This window comes from Anguilla rostrata, chromosome 9, assembly GCF_018555375.3.
Source record: "Anguilla rostrata isolate EN2019 chromosome 9, ASM1855537v3, whole genome shotgun sequence".
In the NCBI taxonomy this organism is placed as follows: Eukaryota; Metazoa; Chordata; class Actinopteri; order Anguilliformes; family Anguillidae; genus Anguilla; species Anguilla rostrata.
The window spans coordinates 36273078-36297796 of record NC_057941.1 but is presented as its reverse complement, the minus strand read 5'-3'; the positions used below and the strand labels follow the sequence as shown (position 1 = coordinate 36297796).

Here is a 24719-nt window from a genome sequence, read left to right as displayed (position 1 = left end):
TCTCTGTTGGTTGTTTTTCACATTCTTAATATTGTATTCTAGTGTCTGTGATACAGCCTCATTAGCCACTGCCATTAAAAGCTGTTGTTTTTATACATTTGTTATGCAATTGATGAGAAAGCCAGAAAATCAGATGTAGCCGGATCTCAGCAAAACAAATGCCTCAAGATCATTTAGATCCCTCTGTGTGTAAATGATTGCAGTGTTGTCTTCAGTGGGACAGATCACTCTTTTGTGTAATTCTCCTTTGCCTACTCTTATGTTTAAGTCTGGGATTAAATACATTCAGATGGAGAAAAGATGTATATAGATTGATGTGTAGTGACCTGGAACTGTCCTTTCCAGTACATTAGTAAATCCGAATAAGATAAAATGATGCAACACCATGCAACAAGAGGCAACAATACTTTTGTTTCAGATAGCATACACAGTCACTACTGCACAGCATATTGTGGACTGTAAGGTAAAAAAGTAAGGTATCGACATGAGGGAAAAGAGCATTTTGCGTTCATGCGCTTCGCTGTAATCCTGAAATTGTATGCCACATTTACAAGATGTAAGAAATATGGTGTGAAGGTTTTAGATCTCAAACGTTTTAAAAGGTTGGCTTCTGTGAATTATCAGAATACTGAAGTAAAAGCCTGACTGGTACCAATTTAGGCAACATAATTGTGCTTACTAATATTCCTTGATATACAGAGGAGCTTAATGAGAAAAAAATATTTCATGAGGAAACATTAGTTCTTGGCTGAGCTCAAAGCATTAGCTTCAAAAAGAGCACTCTTTATACCATCACATTAATACTGTACATAAGATACGAACACTGTGATGCAAACACCAACATCAATCAGTATCAATAATTCAATCAATAATGTATAAATTATACAGATAATTTCAATCCTTGTCACTCTAACTAAACAACTAATCAAATAAGTTTTCTGATGTCCTGGAATTGAACTTGTTTTGTATTCATAGAAGCAATTTTGATACCAATTGTTTGTATGCTGAAAAGTTTCTTTACTGTCACTGTATAAAACACCTCTCCAATCCCCCCAAATCCCTAGCACCCCCAATGGACTTTATTTTTCAACGGACTGTTTTAAAAATGTAGACTGTAACTTGTATAAGATCTGCAATACCAAGCATTCTATTACAGAGAACAATTGAAATGCTTTCTCTGTCTAAAGGCCTTTTTATGCTTCTTGTGGAAGTTGACGTGCACCAGTGCGCACAAGCTCCTGCCTCCACAATAACATAAACTCTACCGGGTTGTAGGAACTAAAAGTGGGCAGGAACTATCTACAATGGAGAATAAAATGGTTCCTGGAGCGTGTTTTTGTTTGTGAGAGTGGCCAATGCATCCATTGCATAGAAACATTTACTGGTCCATCTATTTCAACCACTCTGGTAATTGGGGTCTTTATTTTTTGTAATCCTGCTTATTTTTTATTATTTTTCCCAGCACTGTTTAGCTGAGTGGTCTATGCCCAGTTCAGCTAAACACAGAAATCTTTGAGTACCCCTTTTCATTACAAGTTGCCGACTCAAATTTCTTATGAACGTCATCGTCACAACATATACCGATCAAAGCTTGCACCTTGTCGTTGGTTCACAAATTTTTAGATTTTCTTTTTCCATTTCAAAATTCACTTGTTCTCTAGCAGCTGCTAAATGTTTTTCTGTTGCCTGTATTTAAAAACGGTGCTTGTGGTCTGCTAGGCAATTTTCACAAATATTACATTTGACCAATTATTAATGTTCAGGTCCATCCCAATAGTTTGTGGACCGTACTACTTCATACTACCTCATACCTACCTTCATACTATACAAGCAGGGGCAAGCATGCATGCATGGAAGCATGCCCCAGAAACCAAAGTCAGCTCTGGTTCCTCCAGTAGATAAAGGGTTTTAGTTTCCAAAAAGTTCCTGAGTTCTGGAAAAGGTTCCTGTGGTGGGAAAGGGGGCAATTATTGTAGATGAAAAGACCATCTGAATGGACTCTTCCTGTGCCTCTCAAAATCTGAAACACTGCACCAGGTCATTTGTTCTGTGTGAGCTACCCAACTGCTCTTCCGGGTCTTTCAAAACAGGGTGGCAAAAAAGGACAATTATTGCAGCACTCCGGAAAAGTGCTTTTAAAAATGTTTGTATTGCTGATGTACAGGGCGCAATTTATGAAAAAATAGGGAATGGGAGGTTTTTGGTACTCCATTTTATTCATAAAAAAGTATGAACCTGGGTGGTTAACCTGTCACTAGTTAGCAAGCTTTAAATTAACCAGGCTGAAACGAATACAAAATATAAGCATCACATACATGCTGTATATATTCAGGCCTATGTACCTGTATTCCCAAGTACCATAAAAGTGAAGTTAATGATGACTCCAAATAATTACATATGAAACAAAAGCTTAAAATCTTTTTCCTGGACATTTCTTGTTTTTGGGACTGAAAATATTTGTCCAGGTGGGATTTTGTGAATTCCTAAATTATGTGGTTAGGTTTCATTCCACAGGCAAACAAACAAACAGTCCAATATTATGCTCATAATGCCTGCCCACCCCTGTTACTGCCAGGATGCTAGTTGAACTATTAATAAAATATGAAAAGACATATTTTTGAAATTTCAACATTTAGCTGGATTACAGTACTAATAGAACATGAACATTTATCAGTGCTTGTGAAACATTTCTTACCTGAGAATAATAAAAAGATTAAAACCGGTATCCTTGGCTGGGTTATCAGTTGTTTCTTTACTGTGCTTTACACACAATACCATGTGCAGTGTTGGAGTATTATGAAACTCGTCATGAAAGCACCTTGTTTGAGAAGTATGTTTGACTGTTGCGGACGGCATGCTTGTGTTTGCAAAGGGGTTGGTAGGCAGAGACTTGGAGCATGTTGAGGCTTCTGCTTTGTGTCTCATGTTATGTTTAAAGGTAATCAGAGGTAACCAAAAAGTGAAAAATGAGCTACAAGTGGTAGCTTTCCACAACCTTCAGCATCCCTTGGCCATGTAATGGAATCTAACAGGTTCTGTCACCCACCTAATAAAGCACACGTTCAGAACATTTATAGTTTATTTTGGGCCCGTAAAAGGGAAAAAATGGCCCAGGTTTTCATTTTAATGTTTCATTTGACTTAATGTAGAAACCAGCTACGTTCATATAGGTTTCTAATGCTTTGAAAGCCATCAGATTAAATTTTTTTGCCCGACCTTAAGCTATGTCCGAAGGGAAGAGCAAGATTTTAGCCATGTTACCAGAAAGAGTATCACTGTTTTTTAATCTTATTCTTCATTTAAAACCTGGTAGAAAAGTGGGTTGGTTCCAATTTATCGCATTTATTTTTAATTACACACCTATATAGCCACAAAATCCATTGCTATTACCAATTTGGCATCATGTCTATAAATTGATGTTTCCTTTAAAAGTATCAATTTCAATCCCAGTGAATGCCTGCTGTCATCCAAAATAACAGCAGCTCCCCCCCTCCCCCTCCCCCTGTTACAGGTGGAGTCCCCGCTGGCTGTGGAGGCTGTGCTTGGTGATACCATGTTCTCCGTCATCGATGATAAAGTGTCCATTCTGGAACTTCGAGTGCACGCTGTTTCAGGCCTATCTCTGATGCTACAACCCAGCCCCGGCAACAGCCACACCATGGTCGCCAAGGCAACTGGCCTACAGACACTCTCCACTCCAAAACAGGTACTTAACTAACCCAAAATTGTAGGTGGATCTGTGCATGCATCTTTCCTTTCAAGGACCAAAGGCCTTTGGAAACGTCCATATTTCACATGCTAACCTTCTGAGCATACATTTTTACTCATAGTTGTTCATACTTTATTCGGCCCATACTCTGTTCCTGCTTACAGCCAATCCTCCTATTTTAAGGATGTTGGGAGCTGTGACCATGATGATGCACTTTTGCCCTGGCTGTAAATTACCAGGTTCAAACCAGAATATGAAAGACAGCATAACTAAGATTGTACATTGTACTTTAGAAACAACGCATTACATCAAGGTGCATGCATGTAGGCTTTTAACAAGTGCTTTTTTTAGAAAGGCCAGAGCCAACACTATTGGGTGTTTGGACTTTAAAATGAAATTTACTCCAAATGCAGTACCCTCCTCCTTCCTTGACTTTTCCTAAATAGCTGGGCTTAAAAAATAACTGTGTTGTTAGAATAAAAAAAAAACTGACTCATTAAAGAAATAGACATTTTGTATACAGACACAAAAACGTCCTGCCAGACAATAGGTAACAGGTGCTGATGCCCAGGTGTGAATGGGTTGCCGTCTCCTTCAGCATGCTTTTCAGCGACTGAATGAGCGATGCTTTGATATAAATTACTATAAATTACTTTCAGTTTTTCACTGAAACGGCACTTTGGACAAAATCTGAATAGACTATAGGATGGCAAAATCTACTGTACTGGAAATACTGTTGAATGACTAAAGCATTGACCTGGAATGTGAGCTGCGTGGAAATTACATGAAGTCAAAGACAGAAGCAGCAGCCGCCAAAACAGCCATGGTCGCAGCATCACCTCGCACATCTATCATTCCTGGGAAGAAAACACAGTGAAAGGGTTGACTAAAGACAACAGGGTGAAATGCAATCGATTTGTGTGCAAACCCTGCTCATACAAACAATTAAAGCTGTGTGTTCCCTGTGGAACTGGTGAGTAAAAGGAGAGAGACAGTACATATATAAAACCTCAATCAAATAGTGGGAGCAAGGGAAGGGACTGGGAGAAGCACGCAGAATTCATTATGACTAAAGAAATTTTTTAAAAATATCGCACTTTATACTAATTTCTCAATTTTGTGTTTTGCTTATTTTTCACATTTTAGTGCTTTTCTCAAATGCGCCTGGAATATGCCTTGGCACATTTTCCCTCACCTATATAACAAAACTAATATAAATTAGAAATGAAAATATTGAAAGCCTTGGTAGTTTAAGTTAGTAAAAAAATGTGGCCTTTCTAGTGTTAAGCTTCAGATATAACATAACATAATATAATGACGAGAACAGGCCATTCAGCCCAACAATGCTTGTCGTTTTCCTAACTAAATTAGTGCTCTGATTACCTACAGACTAGATAGTATCTAACACTGTATCAAGCCTAGTCTTGAAAATCCCCAAAGTTTCTGCCTCTACTACGTGACCTGGCAGGCTATTCCACACATTGACTACTCTCTGTGTGAAAAATTCCTCCTAATGTCTGTATGGAATCTACCTTTTGTTAATTTCCATTTATGTCCCCTTGTTCTACTAACAGAACTCAACCTGAAGAATCTCTTGCATAAGGGTGTGAGCTTTTAAATCTACAAATACAGTTTAGACAGTAGTGGTTTTGAGCTCAGGTCAAAATGTGCTTTTTGTCTCTTTGACTTTTATGTTATTTGATTAAAGGAAAGAGAAATCTGCCAGACTGAAATGTAAAAGTCTTGCCAGTTAAGTCTAAATTATAGCACAGAATGCATTGCCATGATACATTACATTGCATTACATTACATTTATTTAGCAGACGCTTTTATCCAAAGCGACGTACAAAAGTGTATTTCATGGTCATGGACAACTACAAAACACAGGTTCAATAAGACACGATACTTATTTTGTACAGCTATTTCTAGCGAAGAACACAGTTTAGTTCACACAGTGAACACTATTCTGACCTAACTTATGCCAAGACAAACTACGGAGAAGAACAAGCTACAATATTAGGACAAATACAAATTAGCAAAAAGTGCTGGAATGGGGGTACATGTAACATGAGTGTCATGAAAGGGGGGGATTCAAAGTGAAATGATACACAGAGTGGTGGTAGTTAGTCCAGGTATAGTCTGAAGAGATGTGTCTTCAGACCACGGCGGAAGATGGGTAGTGAGGGAGAGGTTCAAAGAGGGACAGAGAGTTTGTTCCACCACTGGGAAGTTAGGGTGGAGAAGCTCTGCGATCCCTTTACTCGGGTAGGAGGGGGTACAAGGTGCCCTGCTGCTGCAGAGTGGAGTGGTTGAGCAGGCTTATAGAATGGAATCATGTCCTGCAAATAGATAGGGGCCATCCTGTTGGCTGCAGTGTAGGCGAGGGTCAGGACTTTGAACCTGACCCTGGCAGCGACCGGTAGCCAGTGGAGTGACATGGGGGAAGGTTGTAGATGAGTCGGGCAGCGGCATTTTGAATCATCTATAGTGGCTGTATGGCACAAGCTGCCAGGCTTGTAAGGAGATGGTTGCAGTAATCAAGGCAGGAGGTCACCATAGCCTGGACAAGTAGCTGGGTGGAGTGCGTAGTCAGGTATGGTCAAATCCTTCTGATGTTATACGGAAGGAATCTGCAGGACCGTGATGTTGCCTTGATGTGCTCCTTGAGGTCCAGCTGGTCATCCAGGACCACCCCCAGGCTCTTTGCAGAGTGAGAGGCAGTCACTGTGGTGCCATCAACCGTGATTGAAAGCTCATGTAGTAGGGAGGTCTTGTATGAGAAGAACAGCAGCTCAGTTTTGTTGAGGTTGAGCTTCAGGTGGTGGCTGGCCATCCAGGTAGAGATGTCAGCCAGGCAGGAAGATATTTTATCATCAACCTGTGAGGCAGAGGGGGGGGGGGGGAAGAGTTGCGTGTCGTCTGCATAACAATGATAGGAGAGGCCGTGTGAATAAATAACTAAACCAAGAGATTTGGTGTATAAGAAGAACAGCAGAGGACCCAGTACAGATCCCTGTGGCACTCCTGTAACAAGGGGATGAGAAGCAGAGGCAGACCTCATCCAGGTGACCTGGTAGGACCAATCTGCAAGATAAGAAGCGAACCAAGACAGGGCGGTCCCAGCAATGCCCATCTCAGCCAAGGTGGAGAGGAGTATTTTGTGGTTGACCGTGTCAAATGCTGCAGACAGGTCATGGAGGATCAGGACAGAGGAGAGGCGTGAAGCTCTTGCAGTGGTGAGTGCCTCCGTCACAGCCAGGAGGGCAGTCACTGTTGAGTGCCCGGATTGGAAGCCAGACTGGTGAGGGTCTAGCAGGTTGTTCATGTGATACAGTGAGCTCCATGATGTCTAGGACAAAGACATATTTTTTTTCTTGATTTGGCTCTATACTCTACAATTTTATATTTGTAATTAGACATTTCAGATGTAGTTAAAGTGCAGATTCTCAGCTTTTATTGAATGGTATTTTTTATACATTTTGGTTTCACCTTGTAGAAATTTTATAGCACTTGTTATACATATTCCCCCATTTCAGGACACCATAATGTTTGGGGGAAATGGCTTCTTGGGTGTTTCTGGTTAGTGCAGGTATAATAGAGCTTCCAGTATCTAGTCTTGATTCTTTTTTTTTTCTCAAAATTTGTTTATTAGATTTTCAACAACACACAAATGTCAACACAGTTACTTTTCAAGTTCCAATATTGAATCAAGTATAACATACAATACAAAACTAACTAATTAAAAAAAGACACAAAACGTACACGTTAGTCACCCAGTAATAATCAAAGATAAATAAAAAAATTCAGCTGATAGAGAAAAGAAAAAATAAATAACATTCCAACCCCACTAAAGGTACACTAAAGTGATTAGACACATTCAATTAAAGCTGTTACTCCGGAATAGCAGCAAACACCAACCCCTCAGCATGTGCAAAAAGGTCTCCATGTTCTATTAAATTTGGCAAGAGGACCATTTATAGTACACCTAATTATTTCCACTTTAACAAAGTAAAAAATGTCTTTGATCCATGAGCAGTGAGAGGGGGGTGCAGGTGATTTCCACCTCAGTAAAATCAGCCATCTGGCTAATAAGGTAACAAACGCTATAAAATCTACCTTATATTTTGGAAGCAGCAAAGTGGGAGGCGGAACCCCAAACAATGCTGTGATTGCTGTTGGCTCAAATTGAATCCCAATACAATCTGAAATCGAGTTAAAGATTTCTAGCCAATAGGCATGTAAGGAAGGGCATGACCAAAACATATGGATGTCGGTAGCAGGGGCTTGGCAACATCTATCACACATAGGGTCGACATAATTATAAATCTTAGTCTGGCTTTAGTGTGTGTGTACGGTGAAGGATTTTGCATTGGGTCAGACCATATCTAGCACAAATACATGAGGAGTGAACCCGACGCAGAATGACATCCCACAACTCCTCTGAAATCTCCTACCCCAGATCCTCCTCCTATTGAGTCTTTATGTTATGTAAAGAGGCTGGGCACAATGTGTGGATAAGATCATATAGATGAGAGATCATACCCTTTAAGAAAGGGAATGGGGTTAAGAAAGAATCAATAGGTGAGGTCTCCGGGAGATTGGGAAAATGGGAGCTAAAATTACGAACAAAACTGTGGATCTGTAGATACCTAAAAAAAAAAGATGTCTAGGTAAAGGGAACTTCTCAGAAAGCTGTTTAAAAGATGCAAAGGTATTGTCAATATATAGGTCGCCAAATGTCTCAATTGCCAGAGTTGGACCATAGGGAAAACGCTCTATCAATCAAAGGAGGATGAAAAACCAGATTAGCTGATATTGGAGCTAAGAAAGAAAAGGTCTGTAGACCAAATTGCTTCCAGATCCTCAACGTAGACAAGGAATTTTTAGAATAAGGAGAGGAAGAAAAGTTAAGGGGGGAGTGAATAAGGGCTGTCAGCGAGGCAGGTTTAGTGGAGAATGCCTCCATATGCAGCCATGAACGAGGAGCAGGTGATCTCTCCAGACAGATCCAAAGCTGAATTACTCCAAGGTTGGCAGCCCAATAATAAAACCTAAAATTAGGCAAGGCCAAACCTACAAGAGACCTCAGCTTCTGCAACAGCTCCCTACGAAGTCGAGGGACTTTCTTATTCCGAAATAAACTCAGTGACTAAACTATCTAATTTACAAAAAAAGACTGGGGAGAAAAAAGGCTATGCATTGAAAAAGGTAAGACAGTTTGGGGAGGATGTTCATTTTTTACAGAGTTAACCAGGGCTACAAGGGATAGAAGCAACAATGACCACCTCTGGAAGTCTTCCTGTATCTGAGCCACCAAAGGGGGCAACATTGAATTTAAACAGGTCTTAAAATTTATTTCTAACCTGAATACCAAGGTATGTAAAACCATGTGGGACAATTTTTAATGTGAAATCCTGCAAAAAATAATTACAAGCAATATTTAAAGGAAACAACTCACTTTTGTCTAAATTAAGTTTATATCCTGAAATGCGGTCAAATGAAGTAAGGATGTCAAGAGCAGATACGGAGAGATTAGAGATGTATAAAAGCAAGTCATCCACATAAAGGGAGACCTTCTGCTCAAAACCATTTCTTTTTATTCCAGTTATACAGGGGTTTGACCAGAGCGCAGTGGCGAGTGGTTCAATAGCAATAGCAAATAAGAGGGGACTCAAAGGACAGCCCTGCCGGGTGGAGCGATACAAGGGAAAGTGTTCTGAGTGGGTATTATCAGTTCTGACTGAAGCCATAGGGGACAAGCAGTTTAACCCAGGTAATAAACCTCTGACCAAAACCAAATTTCTCCAAAGTGTAAAAAAGATAATTCCACTCTACACGATCAAAGGCCTTCCCTGCATCTAACGAGATCAGAGCCTCTGGTGCAGACGAGGTGGAGGGATTATACACCACGTTAGAGTCGTCTGAGGTTAAAAAAAAGAATGTCTGTTCCGGATAAACCTCATTTGATAGGGGGAGATCGGGGGAGGGCAGAACAGTCTCCAGATAAATGGCTAATAGCTTAGATAAGAACTTTACATCCATAGGTACTAGACTTATAGGACGATAACTCCAGCAAGATAAAGGGTCCTTATTCTTTTTTTAAATCAATGAAATTGAAGCTTGATTAAGAGTTGGGGGTAGTTTAAGAGTTAAATGATTCATTAAACATCTCAATCAAAACCAGGGTTGAGGGAGGGTGGGCTCTAGCGAGTACACAAAACACAGGAGGCTTAGTGATAGGTGGAGTATTTCTGAGAGACCTGCCTCTAGTGGCTACAGTCTACAGCAATCCAGTGATGAGCGATAGGATTCCCAAGGCAAGCAAAGTGCAGTAGCACACTATGTTGTGCCAGCAGGCGATCAGGCCAAGCAGAAAAAGTTGCCCACAATTACTCCGCGACGCGACTAATTTGATTCAAGAGTAAATGTACCATCGATTCACTCCACTACTCCTGAGGTGCGGTCAAATTCAGCGAACAAGGCGGACGTTTGCAAACTATTTCAAACTTTTTTCAGTTAGTTTTATGTTTGTGTTCGCTACGAACGTTCGCCTGTGTTCGCTGAATTTGAACACACCTCTGGCCAAGGTAATTTCAGTGTGCCGAGCTAGCTTTTTCAGGCATCATCTTTATGCTAGCTCAGCCTGATGTTCCCATGCCCTATGTTCCTTCCTTCCTTGCTGCATGTCAGAAATTCAAATGTGTTGCTTCTTTTATTCAACAGCACAGGTAGCACAGTTATTAGCACCATATGGGGGCTCCAACCATAGACATATATACGTATATATGTCTATGGCTCCAACAACACACCTCCAGCGCAGCCATGTTGAATTAGGCATGAACAATCGAATCAAGTCGATGCACCAATAAAAAAAAAAAAAAAAAAAAAAAAAAAACAGTACTCACTAGAGGCCGCCCTCCCAACTTTGATGGGTGAAAGTGACGGTTTTAATTTCAAACCCTATTTCATGTCGCACATGTAGTGTCATTGAAATAAATTAAATACATACATTTCGTGCCACATTTATTTATGCTCACATTTCATGATGTATTTAATTTTGTCTGAAATATTCCTCCATAGATACAAAGGGAATAGATTTGTGAATCAGAATTGCTGAAATTCTAGATTTTCCCTGGAATGTCAAATGAAATACCTGGCTAACCCATCTTCTCTGCAGTTTAATATGACTGGATGATTTTAATTGAGTCTCCTGAAGAAAAACAATATGGGCTCCTAATTATTGGAGATGGTGAAGTACTTTACTACATTTAATAGGTTGATTTAAGCCATTACAGTTACAGCTAATAAATTCGAAGTCCACTAACTGATTGTTGTGATATTCTAGACTGGACCATGTTTTAAATAAACAAGTAAATAAATGTATGTACAAATAGTGTAGTGTGGAATGAGTAGCAATTGCAAGAATACAACTAAAGAAGATGGGTGACCAGACAATATACAAAACCAAACACAAAAGGCACTCAAAACAAGAAAAAGAACTCTCCTCCACCCCCTCCCTAGCTGAAGCGTCACCCCAAACGAGACGCATGAAAAACCCAAAAGGTTACCAAAAACATCTTAACACACTCCGTAGTACCACCAAAGGAATAGTACCTCCTAGACTTTGTGATATTCAGAAAAAAAGCATATGTAAACAAACACAGTATGAGCATTCGCAAATTAACTTAATTAAAATTATAAGACTTGGAGGTAAAGAAGCTTACCAAACAGATGCTAATGAACTAGCCAGTTAGCCTACTGGGACAGCCAGCCAAATCCTCTTTAGACTGTAGCTCCAGAAGTGCCAAGTCCGTTCTTGCACGTGAGGACGACATTGTTGGTCAAAATGTATAAAAAGTATCCTGAAGGAGTCCAAACATGACGTATAATCGAGCACCGTCAAAAAAGTTGTGGAAAGACTGTTAATGAGTTAAAATGATCACAAACTCAGAGCACTGAGGAGACACGTCTTACATGCTTGATGCTCAACCACCCTTTTGATTCCGATTGCTTTTGGAATCTGTTATTGGCATTTATCAACATGAGGATCAGACATGAAAAAGACCTAGGCCGAACCACAAGCTTACCGAAATCAACCGTTTGTCATTAAGAAGAGCGAGCACTGGTGAGCTCAGTAATCACAAAGGGCCTGGGAGGCTAAGGAAGACATCTAAAGTTGATGACCAAAGAATTCTCACCATAATGAAGAAAAACCCCAAAACACCTGTCCAAAAAACAGAGACACTCATTAGGAGGCAGGCATGATGTGTCACAGCCTGCAGAACAGAACAGTGTTACGTGACGTAATGCAGGTGGACCCAAATGCAGGACTTGGACACAGATTCTCTGGGAAAAATTAGACGCGTTTATTTTAATAACTGGCGATCCAGCTGGGTAGCAAGGGAGAAGGCATTGACACCCCGGACAGCCGAACTGAGGCAACGATCTGGCGGAGAGTGGTGGGCAAACCGAGAATATGTGCTGGAGTAAATAGGGGCAGAAGCATGCGGAATGCTGACGAGGCAGGTGAAGGAAATCAGCTGGCAACAAGACCCGCCTACATTGCAAGGGAAAACAAAGATTGTGAAAGGAAAAGACAAGATACATGAGGCTAACAAAAAACACGAAAACGAGAGGGATATGACAAACAGAACTATAGAGGCTACAGAGCAGGATGCAAACCACTAGTTAAAACAGAATGGCCAGGTTATAGTTTGCAAAAAGTATTTAAAAGAGCCTGCAAAGTTGTGGAAAAATGTCTTGTGGACAGGTCTTGTGCTTAAAAATCATAGTGTTAATGTTTTGCTTTAAGGATGTTCAAGAGAATTTGTTTTATGAGTCAAGAATCGCAGAAATAATTTATTCAGACATTATGCTATGGTCAGAGGTGGGTAACCCAGCTTCAAAGAGTAAAAAGACTGACCATGTATTTGCGCCACCAACATGCACTAAACCAGCTGATTACAATAATTAGTTCTCCTACCATGGTGAAGGGTTATGCTAATTAGAATCAGCTGGTTTAGTGCATGGTGGTGGAGCAAATACATGGTCAGTCTTTTTACTCTTTGAAGCCGGGTTACCCACCTCTGGCTATGGTGACATAAAAACATGTTTTTATAGTATGAGCATAACCGTGTTTTTGTTACGTTTTGTTACCAATAGGCCTACCCAATTTTACTAAATTACAGTTGTAAATGTGGAGAGATAAAAAGAGAAAAAAAACATATTGTTTGTAATCATTCTGTGAGTTGGATACTGTTTTTGGTAGATTAATAAAAGAATGAACATGTTAACTCATTTGTCACATTAGTTTAAGTTGTGCATTAGATATGTCACTAAAACCACAGCTGTAGAATTGCATGGAATAAAATGTAACATCTGTGGTATTAGTGTTTGCAATTTGATGTTACCGCATAGCCATTCCAAAAACACTGCTGTCATCAGAGCCGAATTTCACTCCCTCCATGCTCCATGTATCGAATGACTATGTAAAATAAGTATTTTTGTCGCTTTCTCCCAAATTCTCATTTTCATGATTCTTGAAATTCTATGGAAACAAAAACCGGAACGCATTCCCGGACCTAGCGAGGTAACAGATATTTCTAGGTATGGATGGTTCCTGAATGGAATGCAATGGGAAAGGGGCTAGATAGAGTGATGGCAAAGTGTGGAGACCAAGAGGAACTGCAAAAAGCACCCCCCCAATCTGTGAAATGTGATGGTGGGGGTGTTAGAGTTTGGGTATGTATGTCTGCCACAGTTACATTCTCGCTTGTCTTAATTAATGATTTAATTGCTGATAGGAACAGCAGAATGAATTCTGAAGTGTACAGAAGCATCTTCTCTGCTGAAGTTCAAGCAAATGCCTCCAAACTCATTGGACAAAAGTTCATCCTACAGCAAGACAATGATCCCAATCACAATGCTGAAGCAACAAAGCAGATTTGCAAAGCCAAAATCTGGAAAATTCTTGACTGGCTAAATCAGTCATATGATCTGAATCCAATTTAACATGTGTATGATTGAAAATGTCAAGGCACTGCTCTGTGTAACAGTAAAATACGACCCCAAATCACCGAGATGCCGATTCGCACGGGGCTAATATTATCACATGACCTCTGTGTTTGGCAAAATATGGTAGGTAATTTGCGGTGGAATTTTTACTTTACAAATTACGGACATGGCAGATTCGCACGGGATTAACATCACAGACGACCTCCGCACTTATTACAAGTTACTAGAGGTCCCCTGGTAACACTAGTCTTTAGATAACTACAGAGCTAATGAGATGATTAAATGATATAGATTTTGAAAGCATGAAATATTACATTTACGTGACCCTGACAAAAACCTTGACAGGTCAGTCATTAACAGGAGCATGGCCTTACATCAGTCTCACTTCAGCTGTCCCCTTTTCAAAAAGTAGCACATAAATGTTTATTTTTTTAAAGTATAGGCTACTTAAGTACTGTTCATAAAGTTTATTTTAAAAGTGTACTTTTTCATATATTTTAAGTACATTATAAAAATAATTCAGCCTATTTTCAGTAGCCTATACCAAAAGTATTTCCTGGAATACGTATACCATTTATTCTAACATCTGCATGCTAAAGTGGTATACTTTAATTTTAAAATTGTTTACTTCTGGAAAGTAAAATAGAAAGTGCACTTTGAGTAGCTTACACTCTCTGGGATTTGGTTCAGTAAAAGTGTACTGTAGGCATATTTTTGAACTTCTCTTTTGTAAGGGTTGACAGCTCTGCACAACCAACAGCTTCCTTTCAACCGACAAATTTATCTTGGTTGTTGGACATTGTAATGGAATAAGCAATGCCTCAGTCCAGATGCATCTGTAAAAGCAATGGTGTATTGTAAATACTGATTTCATTCGTTCTCCTGAGTCCCAACACAGGCGCCAAGTGAAACTTCTATGCACTATTTGGTTTCCCAAGAGTCCTCTGTGCAATTGATAGTTTGCAAATTCCCTTCAGGGCAGCGACTCAGAACAAACACACTTTTGTGTGTAGAAAAGGGCAGACCGCTCTGTAAACATACAAGTTGTATGTGATGACAGTTATAGAGTAGGCTGTTAGATGCTGTGGGTAGACACCCTGGGAGCACACACAACAGCAAAATTTAGAGCAACTGTGATTTGCGTCACTGCTTTGTCACAGGTGACATTACTGATGTCTGGCTTTTAGGTAAGAATGAGTAGGTTTAATGTGAATATTACAAATTGCAAAGTGCCTAATGTTACTATAAATTGTAGGCTACTGGAGAGATGTACTAGTTCAAATAAAATAAATAATTAAATAAAATATATCATTAAAATGGCATTTCTATATTACAACGTAGTCTTTTTACGTAATAATTTAATTTTACTGCCAGTTGAATTTTTCCACCCTTCAGATACCCCTTGGAAGCTTGCCTTCTGACACCTGTGGCCAGCCCATGTAGAGCAAAGGAGCGATAAAAAACCAAAATGAGGCAGGCGGAAGAGGACAATAGTCGATTTACATTTTCACCAAAATTAATTTGATTGCAACATGCGTTTGTGGCTTGCAATTGCAATTTCTGTGTGAAATGCTACAAAAAGAGCAGGAGAAATCTATCACATCTCACAGATCTCTGCTTGCACGCTGGAACTTTCGTGAAACAAACCCCAGAATCATGGAGGGTATTAGATTACAGAAACCCACGTCATCTGGTAATCCAGATTATGGTTTGCCATGTTGACAAACATAAAGGGTTTGTCTGCTGATGTTTTCACAATTTGTTTATTATGTGGTTTATTTTGTTGTTTTTGTGATACAGAATAAGCTTATATGTAGTAATGATATATATGCTATGCTGTTGTTTTATATTGTATAAATACATCAAGCATTTACACAACTGATGGAAAGTCACAAATTATGAACATAAAGGACAATTTTTATTCTTCCAAATGAGAAATTTTAATAATGTGTGCATTGTTTCTCATATAAGGTAGTTTTAGCTCTCTGTTTGAAGCAACCCATTTTCTTGAGTGTTTGAGTGCCAAAAGCAGTGATTTTTGCTCTAGGTCTGTGAAATTTTAATTTAATAAAGACTCCCACGAAACATTGCACCCGAGAGATGGAGTCCAATTTTAATGAGAAAAATGCATGGGGCTATGTCTCTATCTGTGAACTGTATTGTCAAGTGAGGAGAAACAATCCGAACTTTCCTTCATAATCTTCTCAGAGTATTCAGTGGGAGTGCTTGCAGCCTAAGCTTTCTCCTGGTCCCAATTCACCTCCTAAGCTCTCCACCTCTGTTTCGAGTTATGCTTAATTTTAAGTGTCACTAAGGTGAGGGCCATTCCAAAGTGAGGGTAGGCATCGAGGCGAAAGGGAGCATAAAAAGCAGTAGGTGTGTGGGACACAATTTTGGTCTGCTTCAAAGAATCATAATTGATGGAGTGTTGAGGGGCCGAACGGCCACTATCCCTTGCTGTAATTAGGTTCACTCAGTTCTGGGATAACCCTTTCACAAGATGGCGACTCTCGTGAATGCACAAAAGTGTTAGTGTGTAGGCGGAGTGATTAGGAGGTGAATTGAGACCGGGCTTCAGCCTAAAGCGGCTCAGGCTAGTGCACAGTTAAGGAAGTGGAGCTGCTTTCTTTTAGCAATAGCCAAACTCAACAGGAGACAAGCCCATTTCCACTTGTCCCCCACATTAATGCCGAATTTGTCCCATCTTCTACGGCTCGGCCACCTTTAGATTTAATTAACGTAATGTATTGTTCTAAGAGCTTTCTCAGTATGGGTCATAAAAGTGAGCGATTCCTGCTGCAGCTGATATTCTCAGAGGAGTACTGAAGCTTTTTCAAACAATTATTTTCTATCACTCATGAAATCTCATCCTTGTCTGTTTTCTGTTTCTTAGTTTCTTTGTCTCTGAGCTAGAATTTGACTGCAACAAAACAAATAGAAATAAGATGTATTATCTTACTACATTTTCAGGTTTTAATAGTGTTTATGTATTCAGCTGTTCACCTCTTTATTTGAGGAACTTAATGCTTATAGTTTTTTTTCATCTGTGAATTCTGAAAAGCTAGTATTATATAATCTGTTTCTTCAGTGTCAAACACTAAAGCATACAGTTTCACCTGCACTGAATGTCTGCTATTCAAAGCCTCAAACATTTTCAGACTATGATACACAAACAGTCTGTGTAAGTTTGTGTAAGACCATATTTTGAATGGTATCAGCTGCAGTCATATTACTATAATGGTTGACAGCTTTATTCCTTAATTTGCTTTGTTTTTCTTCTGTCTGTATTCTATGCCTCATGTATGTGTCTTACTGGGTTTATCAGTGTAAATCTCATTATTCACCGCATTACTCAATCATGCATATTAAAAGCCATATTTATCTTAAAAAGGGTAGCGCAAATCCCAATAATATTAGAGGACCTGTTTATTTAAGCACACATGGAATATTGGAGAAAATGTTGGATAAATACTGCATGAAAACAATTTTGTATCAGATTACTAAAAGGCATTTGGTCAAAAAAAGAAAATAAACCCGAATGGCAAGTCCTTGTGCCATCAGACACATGGCAGGTGGGAGCTGAAAGTGTGTTTTTAGAGGGAGCATAGATTGGCAGTGTCAAATCAGGGTTCATTCTGTAGTGACAAGATACATAAGTGTAAACTCATTGCCATTTCTCCATGGTGCAGACTCATACAATCAGACAAATAAGGTGCAGCTGTGCAATACTGTCTGTTGTGTGCCCATGGGAGGGCAACTCGCTCTCTTGCAGGGCTCTGTTCCTCCCTGAATTAGGGGTTGCAGGGCACAGGCATGGTGCCAATCTAACCTCTTGATAAGAGAAGGACAGCTGCGGTGGAACTTCCCAAATTATCTGCCCTTCTGTAATGTAGTGAAACTCTGGAGATTGAAGTAGTCTGAGAAAAAAGTTGTATGTGCATTTTCAGTAGGAATACATGCAAGTGGTGATGCAAGTCCAAAAAGAGGTAGTTACTTGGTTGCTGGACTCCATTCTTAATAACTTTATTTGTATAGCACCTTTCATATAGACTGCAGCTCAAAGATAAAAAATAAAAGGCAAAAACAGGGAAAAGCACAACAAAATACTCTAATACTCTTGTTATTAGAGTAATATTGTTGAATATTATCTTGACCATGAAATTGCTTTCCCATGTAAAGACATGACACAATTTATTAGGAAGGACATTTTTCCAGCTGAATCACAATTGTGTCAATGATGAGGCATTAGGCTTTGGGATGAACTTGAACCAAGGTCAAGCTGCCATAATTACTCCCATCCTGTCCCTGATCACCCCCACAGCTACCTCACCCCACCTGAGAATCAGAGTATTGTGTTAAAAAAAATAGAGCTACCATAATGTTTCTAATGTGATCTAAATATAAAAAAGGCTGAATGACCAAATGCTGAATGCATTTGTATTGCAGGGTTCCACTCTTTTTTGTCATTAGCTTCCATTTGCTAAAACATTCAGTAAATGGTGTTAAATTACCCAACTGAAAAGCAACTAATTTCAAGAACATTCCGTGTGGGCTGTTTTTGTTCCACTGAGCAGTTGTTTAAAGACATTATTCAACATAACTAAGAAGCCCCATTTACATATGAAAACTAAAACCTTTCAGTTATAGCTTTTTTTTCCTTTAGATTTCAATGTCAAGGAATCTTACTTCAAAGTACTGGTTTGTTTAAAGAATATTTCTATCCAAACATTATCTATGAGATGAAGAACTGTTGCTTTAATGTGGATGTACCTATAAATGTCAACTATTATTGGCTAACACAAATCTCTTGTATCTTGCATGAGTAAAGTGCTGCAAATAAATTCTTTGTGAGACTACGTGTTAAAACACAAATATCATTTAACTATCAGACAGTTGGGACCATACATTAGTTGGAGTCATGATTAATAATAATTGTTTACTGAGCTTCTTTATTAAACAAATTGTAATCAAAAAAATCTTAGGCTTTTTTTTTTTTACATGAAGAACAGCCTTTTGATAGTCTGTTGGTTGTGAAACCAATTACTTTCTGTAATGGGTATTATGCATATGTTTCCACAGGAGGCGAGCCTCTCCATCTGGGTTTACTATAGTGATAACACTGCGGCCCCTCTGAACCTGTTTGACCCAAAAGACTACAACCTGAATGCTTCAACTCTGGATGACAAAGTGGTGACCATTACCCAGGACCCTCAGCTGCAATGGCCAGTCATCGTGGCAGAGGGTGAGGGCTCTGGAGAGATAATCCGTCTGGAGATGACTATCTGTGAGGCCTGCCAGAAGACAAAGCGCAAAAGCATCATCGCCTCAGCACCTGTGTATGTCAAGGTTCACTTTGGCCCAGAGGATGACTCAGAGGAAGAAGGTGAGGACTATCCAGGAGGCCGTGGGAGCCATGGCATACCTGGCCACGGCGAGGGCGAAGAGTCACCCAACACCAGGAAACCAATCGTTGATCCTAACAATGATGGGGGAAGCTATGAAGCAGCCAATGAGCAGCCCGCCAGTGTCCCCATTGACTACACCAATTTCCCGACCATCGGCAACCCAGAATCACCCACAGAAGGAGATGACGAGGGGGATATAAGCCGGCCCCGCAGCATGACAGACCTGGAGATTGGCATGTATGCCCTGTTGGGGGTCTTTTGCCTGGCCATCCTGGTCTTCCTGATCAACTGCATTGTCTTTGTCCTCAAGTACCGCCACAAGCGCATCCCTCCAGAGGGACAGGCAAACATGGACCACTCCCACCACTGGGTGTTCCTAGGAAACGGGCAGCCTCTGCGGACCCAGGGTGACCTCTCTCCCCAGCAGGTGGAGAGTCCCAGCAACCCCTTGGAAGGGGTACAGACTTGCTGCCACGGAGACCACCACAGCAGCGGCAGCTCCCAGACCAGCGTTCAGAGTCAGGTGCACGGGCGGGGGGATGGGAGCTCAGGGGGCTCCACTAAGGAGCACAGTGAAGAACCCAACTCCCCTACCTCCAAGCGCAAACGGGTCAAGTTCACCACTTTTACCACCCTCCCCAATGAGGACATGCCCTACAATTCCATCCCTATTGCAGATGAGGAGGACATTCAGTGGGTCTGTCAGGATATGGGCTTTCAGGACCCAGAGGAACTGCATGACTACATGCGCAGGATAAAAGAAATAGCCTAGTGGATCTGGCCTAGAGGGACAGTCTGCTGCTGAGCTTTCTCAGAACTTTTCTTCTCTATCTTTCTCTTTTTTCACTTTAGTGGAGGTATCTTTTCACAAACAACCAAGGCCAATTCTTCTTCTGGGGTTTTATTTTTGATTGAGTTTTTTGTTTCGGGGGGTTTCTTTTTTATTTGCACAGTGCTGTTTCCTGTGTACTCACTCACTTATTGGACAGTTGTAGCATAATTGAAAAAATAAAAAATGGAAACAAATGGAACGCCAAAGACCGAACCAGAGTAATTTGATCACTGGGCAAAATGGCTTTCTGTGGCTAACACTCCTCCGAAGAAAGGGGAGTAAACTCTCACAGTACCATAGAGACTTCTTTCTTTATGTACAGTGCTCGTGTGGAGATGGAATTTTCTGAAGCACTGCACCTTTCCCATTGGGAATGTGTGCATGAACTTGCTACGGGTTGGACTGTTATTTGAGGAAGGGGTAGCATCTTGGCTCCGTGTTCACTAGTTTATCAATAATCCAAGTACCTTCACTAACAATGCCTTCGATATACAGGTCAGAAACCCTGAATGTTGGCAAGGCTGGTTTCTGCAAACAAGGACAACTTTAACTTAAATTCATTGTCCAGGACACTCATGAAATCACTTAATGGATTCAATTTGCCAACATAGTGAAACACTTTTAATGGCTTTTTCCTCTTTCCTTCTCTCATTCTTCTTTGGGCTCAAACTCATGCTTTGACACTCAATACCCCCCCCCCCCCCCCTCACAGTTTCATACTTGACCAGTCACAAATTAACAAAGACCCCTTAAATGGTTTAATTCACACCCTTAATGTGACTTTTATGCCTGAATCTTAAATCTGAAATGGTCTTACAGACTTGACTTTGAAAAGTTAATGTGAACACTATGGTTATTAGGAAATATGAAGGGGTCTATTATCCAGGACACTGATTAGAAAGGCTACTGATGGAATGATGGGAGCTTGAATATTGTCACTTGGACATCTTTCCCAACATTGTTTGCAACAATTTTCCAAATTTGTAAATGTTTGTATTGTAATAATTATCTAATCATACATAGACAATAGTAAAGGATGTATTATCATGCATTATCATGCATGCTATGTCAGACCTGTTGTACAACCACTTGTGCATGTACATACTATGACCCGCTGATTTCCTCTTCAGCAGAAACATGCAAACCATGCACACACTAACATGCAGACAGGTGGGCAAGGAGATGGTAGTTAGCCCATCTCTGCAATTTTAAATTTGCTGATCAGCGTCCGCTTTTGCTATAACTTTCTGCTTAGAACTGTAGGAACTACAAGAGTACATAATTTCAGATTTTCTGATACAGGAAAGGAATTCCCCCCCCCCAAACTGCAGTAGGCACCCCCAGCAGAATATATTGTCCCTGACTGATGTAATCCATTCACACTTTGTGTTGTCATGCATTCATTAATACACCTGTCATTGTTATTATATTCATTGTATTTGTTTCACACATAAATATTATATTCTAAAGATCCATGTAACTTTGATGTGCCTGGTCAAAACCTTTGTATAGCACAGACCAGTGGTTCATTTAGTTATGTCAAGGACTGACTTGATATGAAAGAATCCTCATCTTGTGAGAAAATGAGTCCAAGATTGCTTTTAGTCTTTTGAACAGCATCCAAGCATTCACATCACAGATTCACACACCTATAACAAGGTGACATTATCTTAACTACTTAATATTATCATACAGAGACGACACTATAGCATTAAGGGTAAGACACAATGATTGATCTGAGTTCAGATTGTTTGATCACACACGTGACCTCCAGTATTAGTTTTTACGTCATGGGGATTTTTTCTAGCTGCAAATGAGAGGAAGATACAACTTGATTTACACAGTTTTTTCATAAATGGCAATGGAGAGTTCTATAAACTGGGAATAACTACTATAGTTACCCAATTCCCACATATTTTTCTAAAAACCCCCTTAAATTCCGAGGGTAAAAGTTAAGTTAATAGCGGTAGGAATTTACCAACAACAGTGTTGACTTGTCTTCAATTACATTTGGTGCCAAAATGCTAAACCAGTAGTGAAGCTAAGCATAAGACAAGTTTTAGGAAAAAAAAAAAAATCTAGACAGCTGTGTATTTGTGGATATTTTCCAATTGTTTAGAGCAGTGGTGTCTAATCTTATTTTAAAAGGGCCAGTGCAGGAGAAGGTTTTTGTCTTAATCCATTATTATTAACTAATCATGGTCTTCATGATTAGTAATCGCTGCACCCACACTGAACCTTTTTGGGTAAGGACACCCTTGGTTTAGAGAGAAGTGTGAGGGGAGCAGGGGGTCGATCACAGGGCTGGGAAAGCTGTGTTTGTTAGGGGGATCTAAATTTGGCCAGGCCTCAATCTTGTCAATAAGTAAAAATGCTAATTAAATAGAAATACATTCCTCTGACATGTTGGTATAACTATTGCTTACTTTTCTCCAAGTTTATGTTTTATCTTGGTATAACTATCGCTTGCTTTTCTCCATGTTTATGTCTTATCTTAGTACACGCCCCATTGCCACCTGTTGAGCCCAATCATTTTCTCTGTCTAATTTTGGAAGAAAATGTTTCTAATCAAATTGCATTTCTTCCATTACTTTAATAGCTTGATTGAGCTATCACATCAATTAGGAGTCTGTGCCATTGCTTACCAGTGACACTGATCACTGCCATTTTGATCCTATTTCTCCTGCCATTTTCTTCATGCCTTGCCCTCTTCTAAATTAAATTTTCTACATTCCTGGTGTGCATCTTCAGTCATTTAATTGAATAACACTCTTGTTATTAAAATTTTATTATGTCCTAATGAAATCACTTTAGCGTCTCAAAGTAAGTGATGTTGATTATCAAAATACATGGAAATACAAGCCCTAGCTGTAACAAAACAACAGGAACAGTAGTGCGATCAGATTGGAGTATTGATAGTTGCCAAGAAGGCTTTTGTTTTACACACAAAAGTGCATCAAACACATTTTAAATTATGGCGTCTCAGGATGAATGTATGATTCTCATTTGTCCCTTGATCCCAGAAAGAGTATTTTGTCAATTGTACTTTAGTGGTCCACCTTAACAGATTTGACAGAGTTTAACAATTCTTCTAGGAAAGTTTCTATTAGCAGCTTTTCAATTCTTTGTACGACCACTTTTTTATTTTCTCAGAGAGGGTTTCATGTACTATCAAATGAATTTTATTAATTAGTTGTTTAAACATTTATGTTCCTAATCTTTTTACTTTTATTTTTTCATGTATATATGTATATGCAAACTACTTTTTGTATTGTTAGACTGGTGAAGATGTCCATGATGTGCATTCTGTGTATTTTGCAAGCTGCTATTAGAGACTTTACCCTTTACACATCATGTGATGTTATACTGTTATACTCTGAAATACATCCTGTGGAGACCTGTGGAAGCATGGTTCGGGTGGTCACATGCCACTGAAATTAGAACACATACATGTACAGAACACTGTTGAATTTTCCTGTATTCTCCTAAAAAAAGTCCCCTTGTATTTCCCCCTTGTATGTAAGTACTAAAGAAATTACAAATGCATTAAGTGTTTTTCTTTTCTTTTTGCCACAATTTGAATGATCAGTGCACCAAATTCCTCTCTGTAGATCACTAGAGTTGCTTTAGAGATTTTTAAATCACTGGGTGCTGGGTGTTTAAAATGTGATGACATCCACATTGACATCAGTTATACTGATAAGCCTTACTAGTGTGTCTGCAGCAACTGACATGAGTGTTATCAAGAATATGGACTTGAATTGTTTTCCACTTCATATTGTTCAATATTTTGTATGTTCATCACAAAAAACTAAAGTTTCTAAAGGCCCAGATGGTTGCAATAATAATAATAATAATAATAATATATTATATAATAAATAATATATACAATAATAATTATTTTATTATTATATATATAATAGTTGTTGTTGTTGTTGTTAGTATTATTATTATTATTATTATTATTATTATTATTGTGCAATAATTAATGTATGTACTGTATTTTGAAAAATCCCTTATTCCGATTTATTATGTATTCATTTATACATTCAAGTCCACCACAATATGCATACGCATTTTATCTACATATATCACCTACAGTTGGTATCATAAATCGGAAAATGGAGTGAGTAGAGCTCCTGGATAGATAATGAGGAGCATGCTTTAAAGAAACTAATCAAAAAATAACATTGGCAATAAAACACCACATTTCTTTCCTCCTTGCATTTTAGATTTTAGAGAATAGTGTTTCTGATGGTTGCTTGCTTACAGAAAAGCATCAGCAGGCAGCAAAGCATTCTCCTCTGATCTCTAATTGTTTGATTAATTCTGCTCAGAGCAGAGCAACTGAAGGTTCACAGTAAGGGTGTTACATAAGCCGCGTTTCCACCAAAATTACCCGGAACTTTCAGTCCCAGGAACTACTTTACCAGGAACTAAAAGGTTCCTTCAGCCAATGGTTGTCTGCGTTTCCACCGGGGTCTAAAGTACCGCGAAGATTAGGCAAATTAGCCCGTTGTCGTCGGTCCATCTGTCATATGATTTCTTCTGTAACCCCATACTACCACCGAAGTAGCCTACATTATTTTCTAATAACCGGGACAGCCCGGAGGGGTTTATTCCACTTATATACAACGGGTTACCAACAATGACTATATATGGTTACTTTTGTATTTATTGATTTTCATATATCCTCTCAAACACATTCATTAACAGCAGAAAACATGCACACGTTGTAAACAATTTGCTGTTTTATTAC

General features: G+C 39.4%; 1 protein-coding gene across 3 annotated transcripts in view; it reads left to right on the top strand.

Annotated features, from left to right (window-relative positions):
* The window catches only part of tmem132e (transmembrane protein 132E), a 101956-nt gene extending 78450 nt beyond the window's left edge, over positions 1 to 23506 (top strand). For 2 of the 3 annotated variants that reach the window (XM_064352012.1, XM_064352013.1), the window contains 2 exons: positions 3512 to 3706; positions 18803 to 23506. In XM_064352012.1, coding sequence (XP_064208082.1) covers positions 3512 to 3706; positions 18803 to 19900 — 1293 coding nt within the window. In that variant the 3' untranslated portion in view covers positions 19901 to 23506. The remainder of the gene's footprint in view (positions 1 to 3511; positions 3707 to 18802) is intronic. The other variant, XR_010332511.1, reaches the window with a different exon arrangement.
* Positions 23507 to 24719: the final 1213 nt, after the last annotated feature.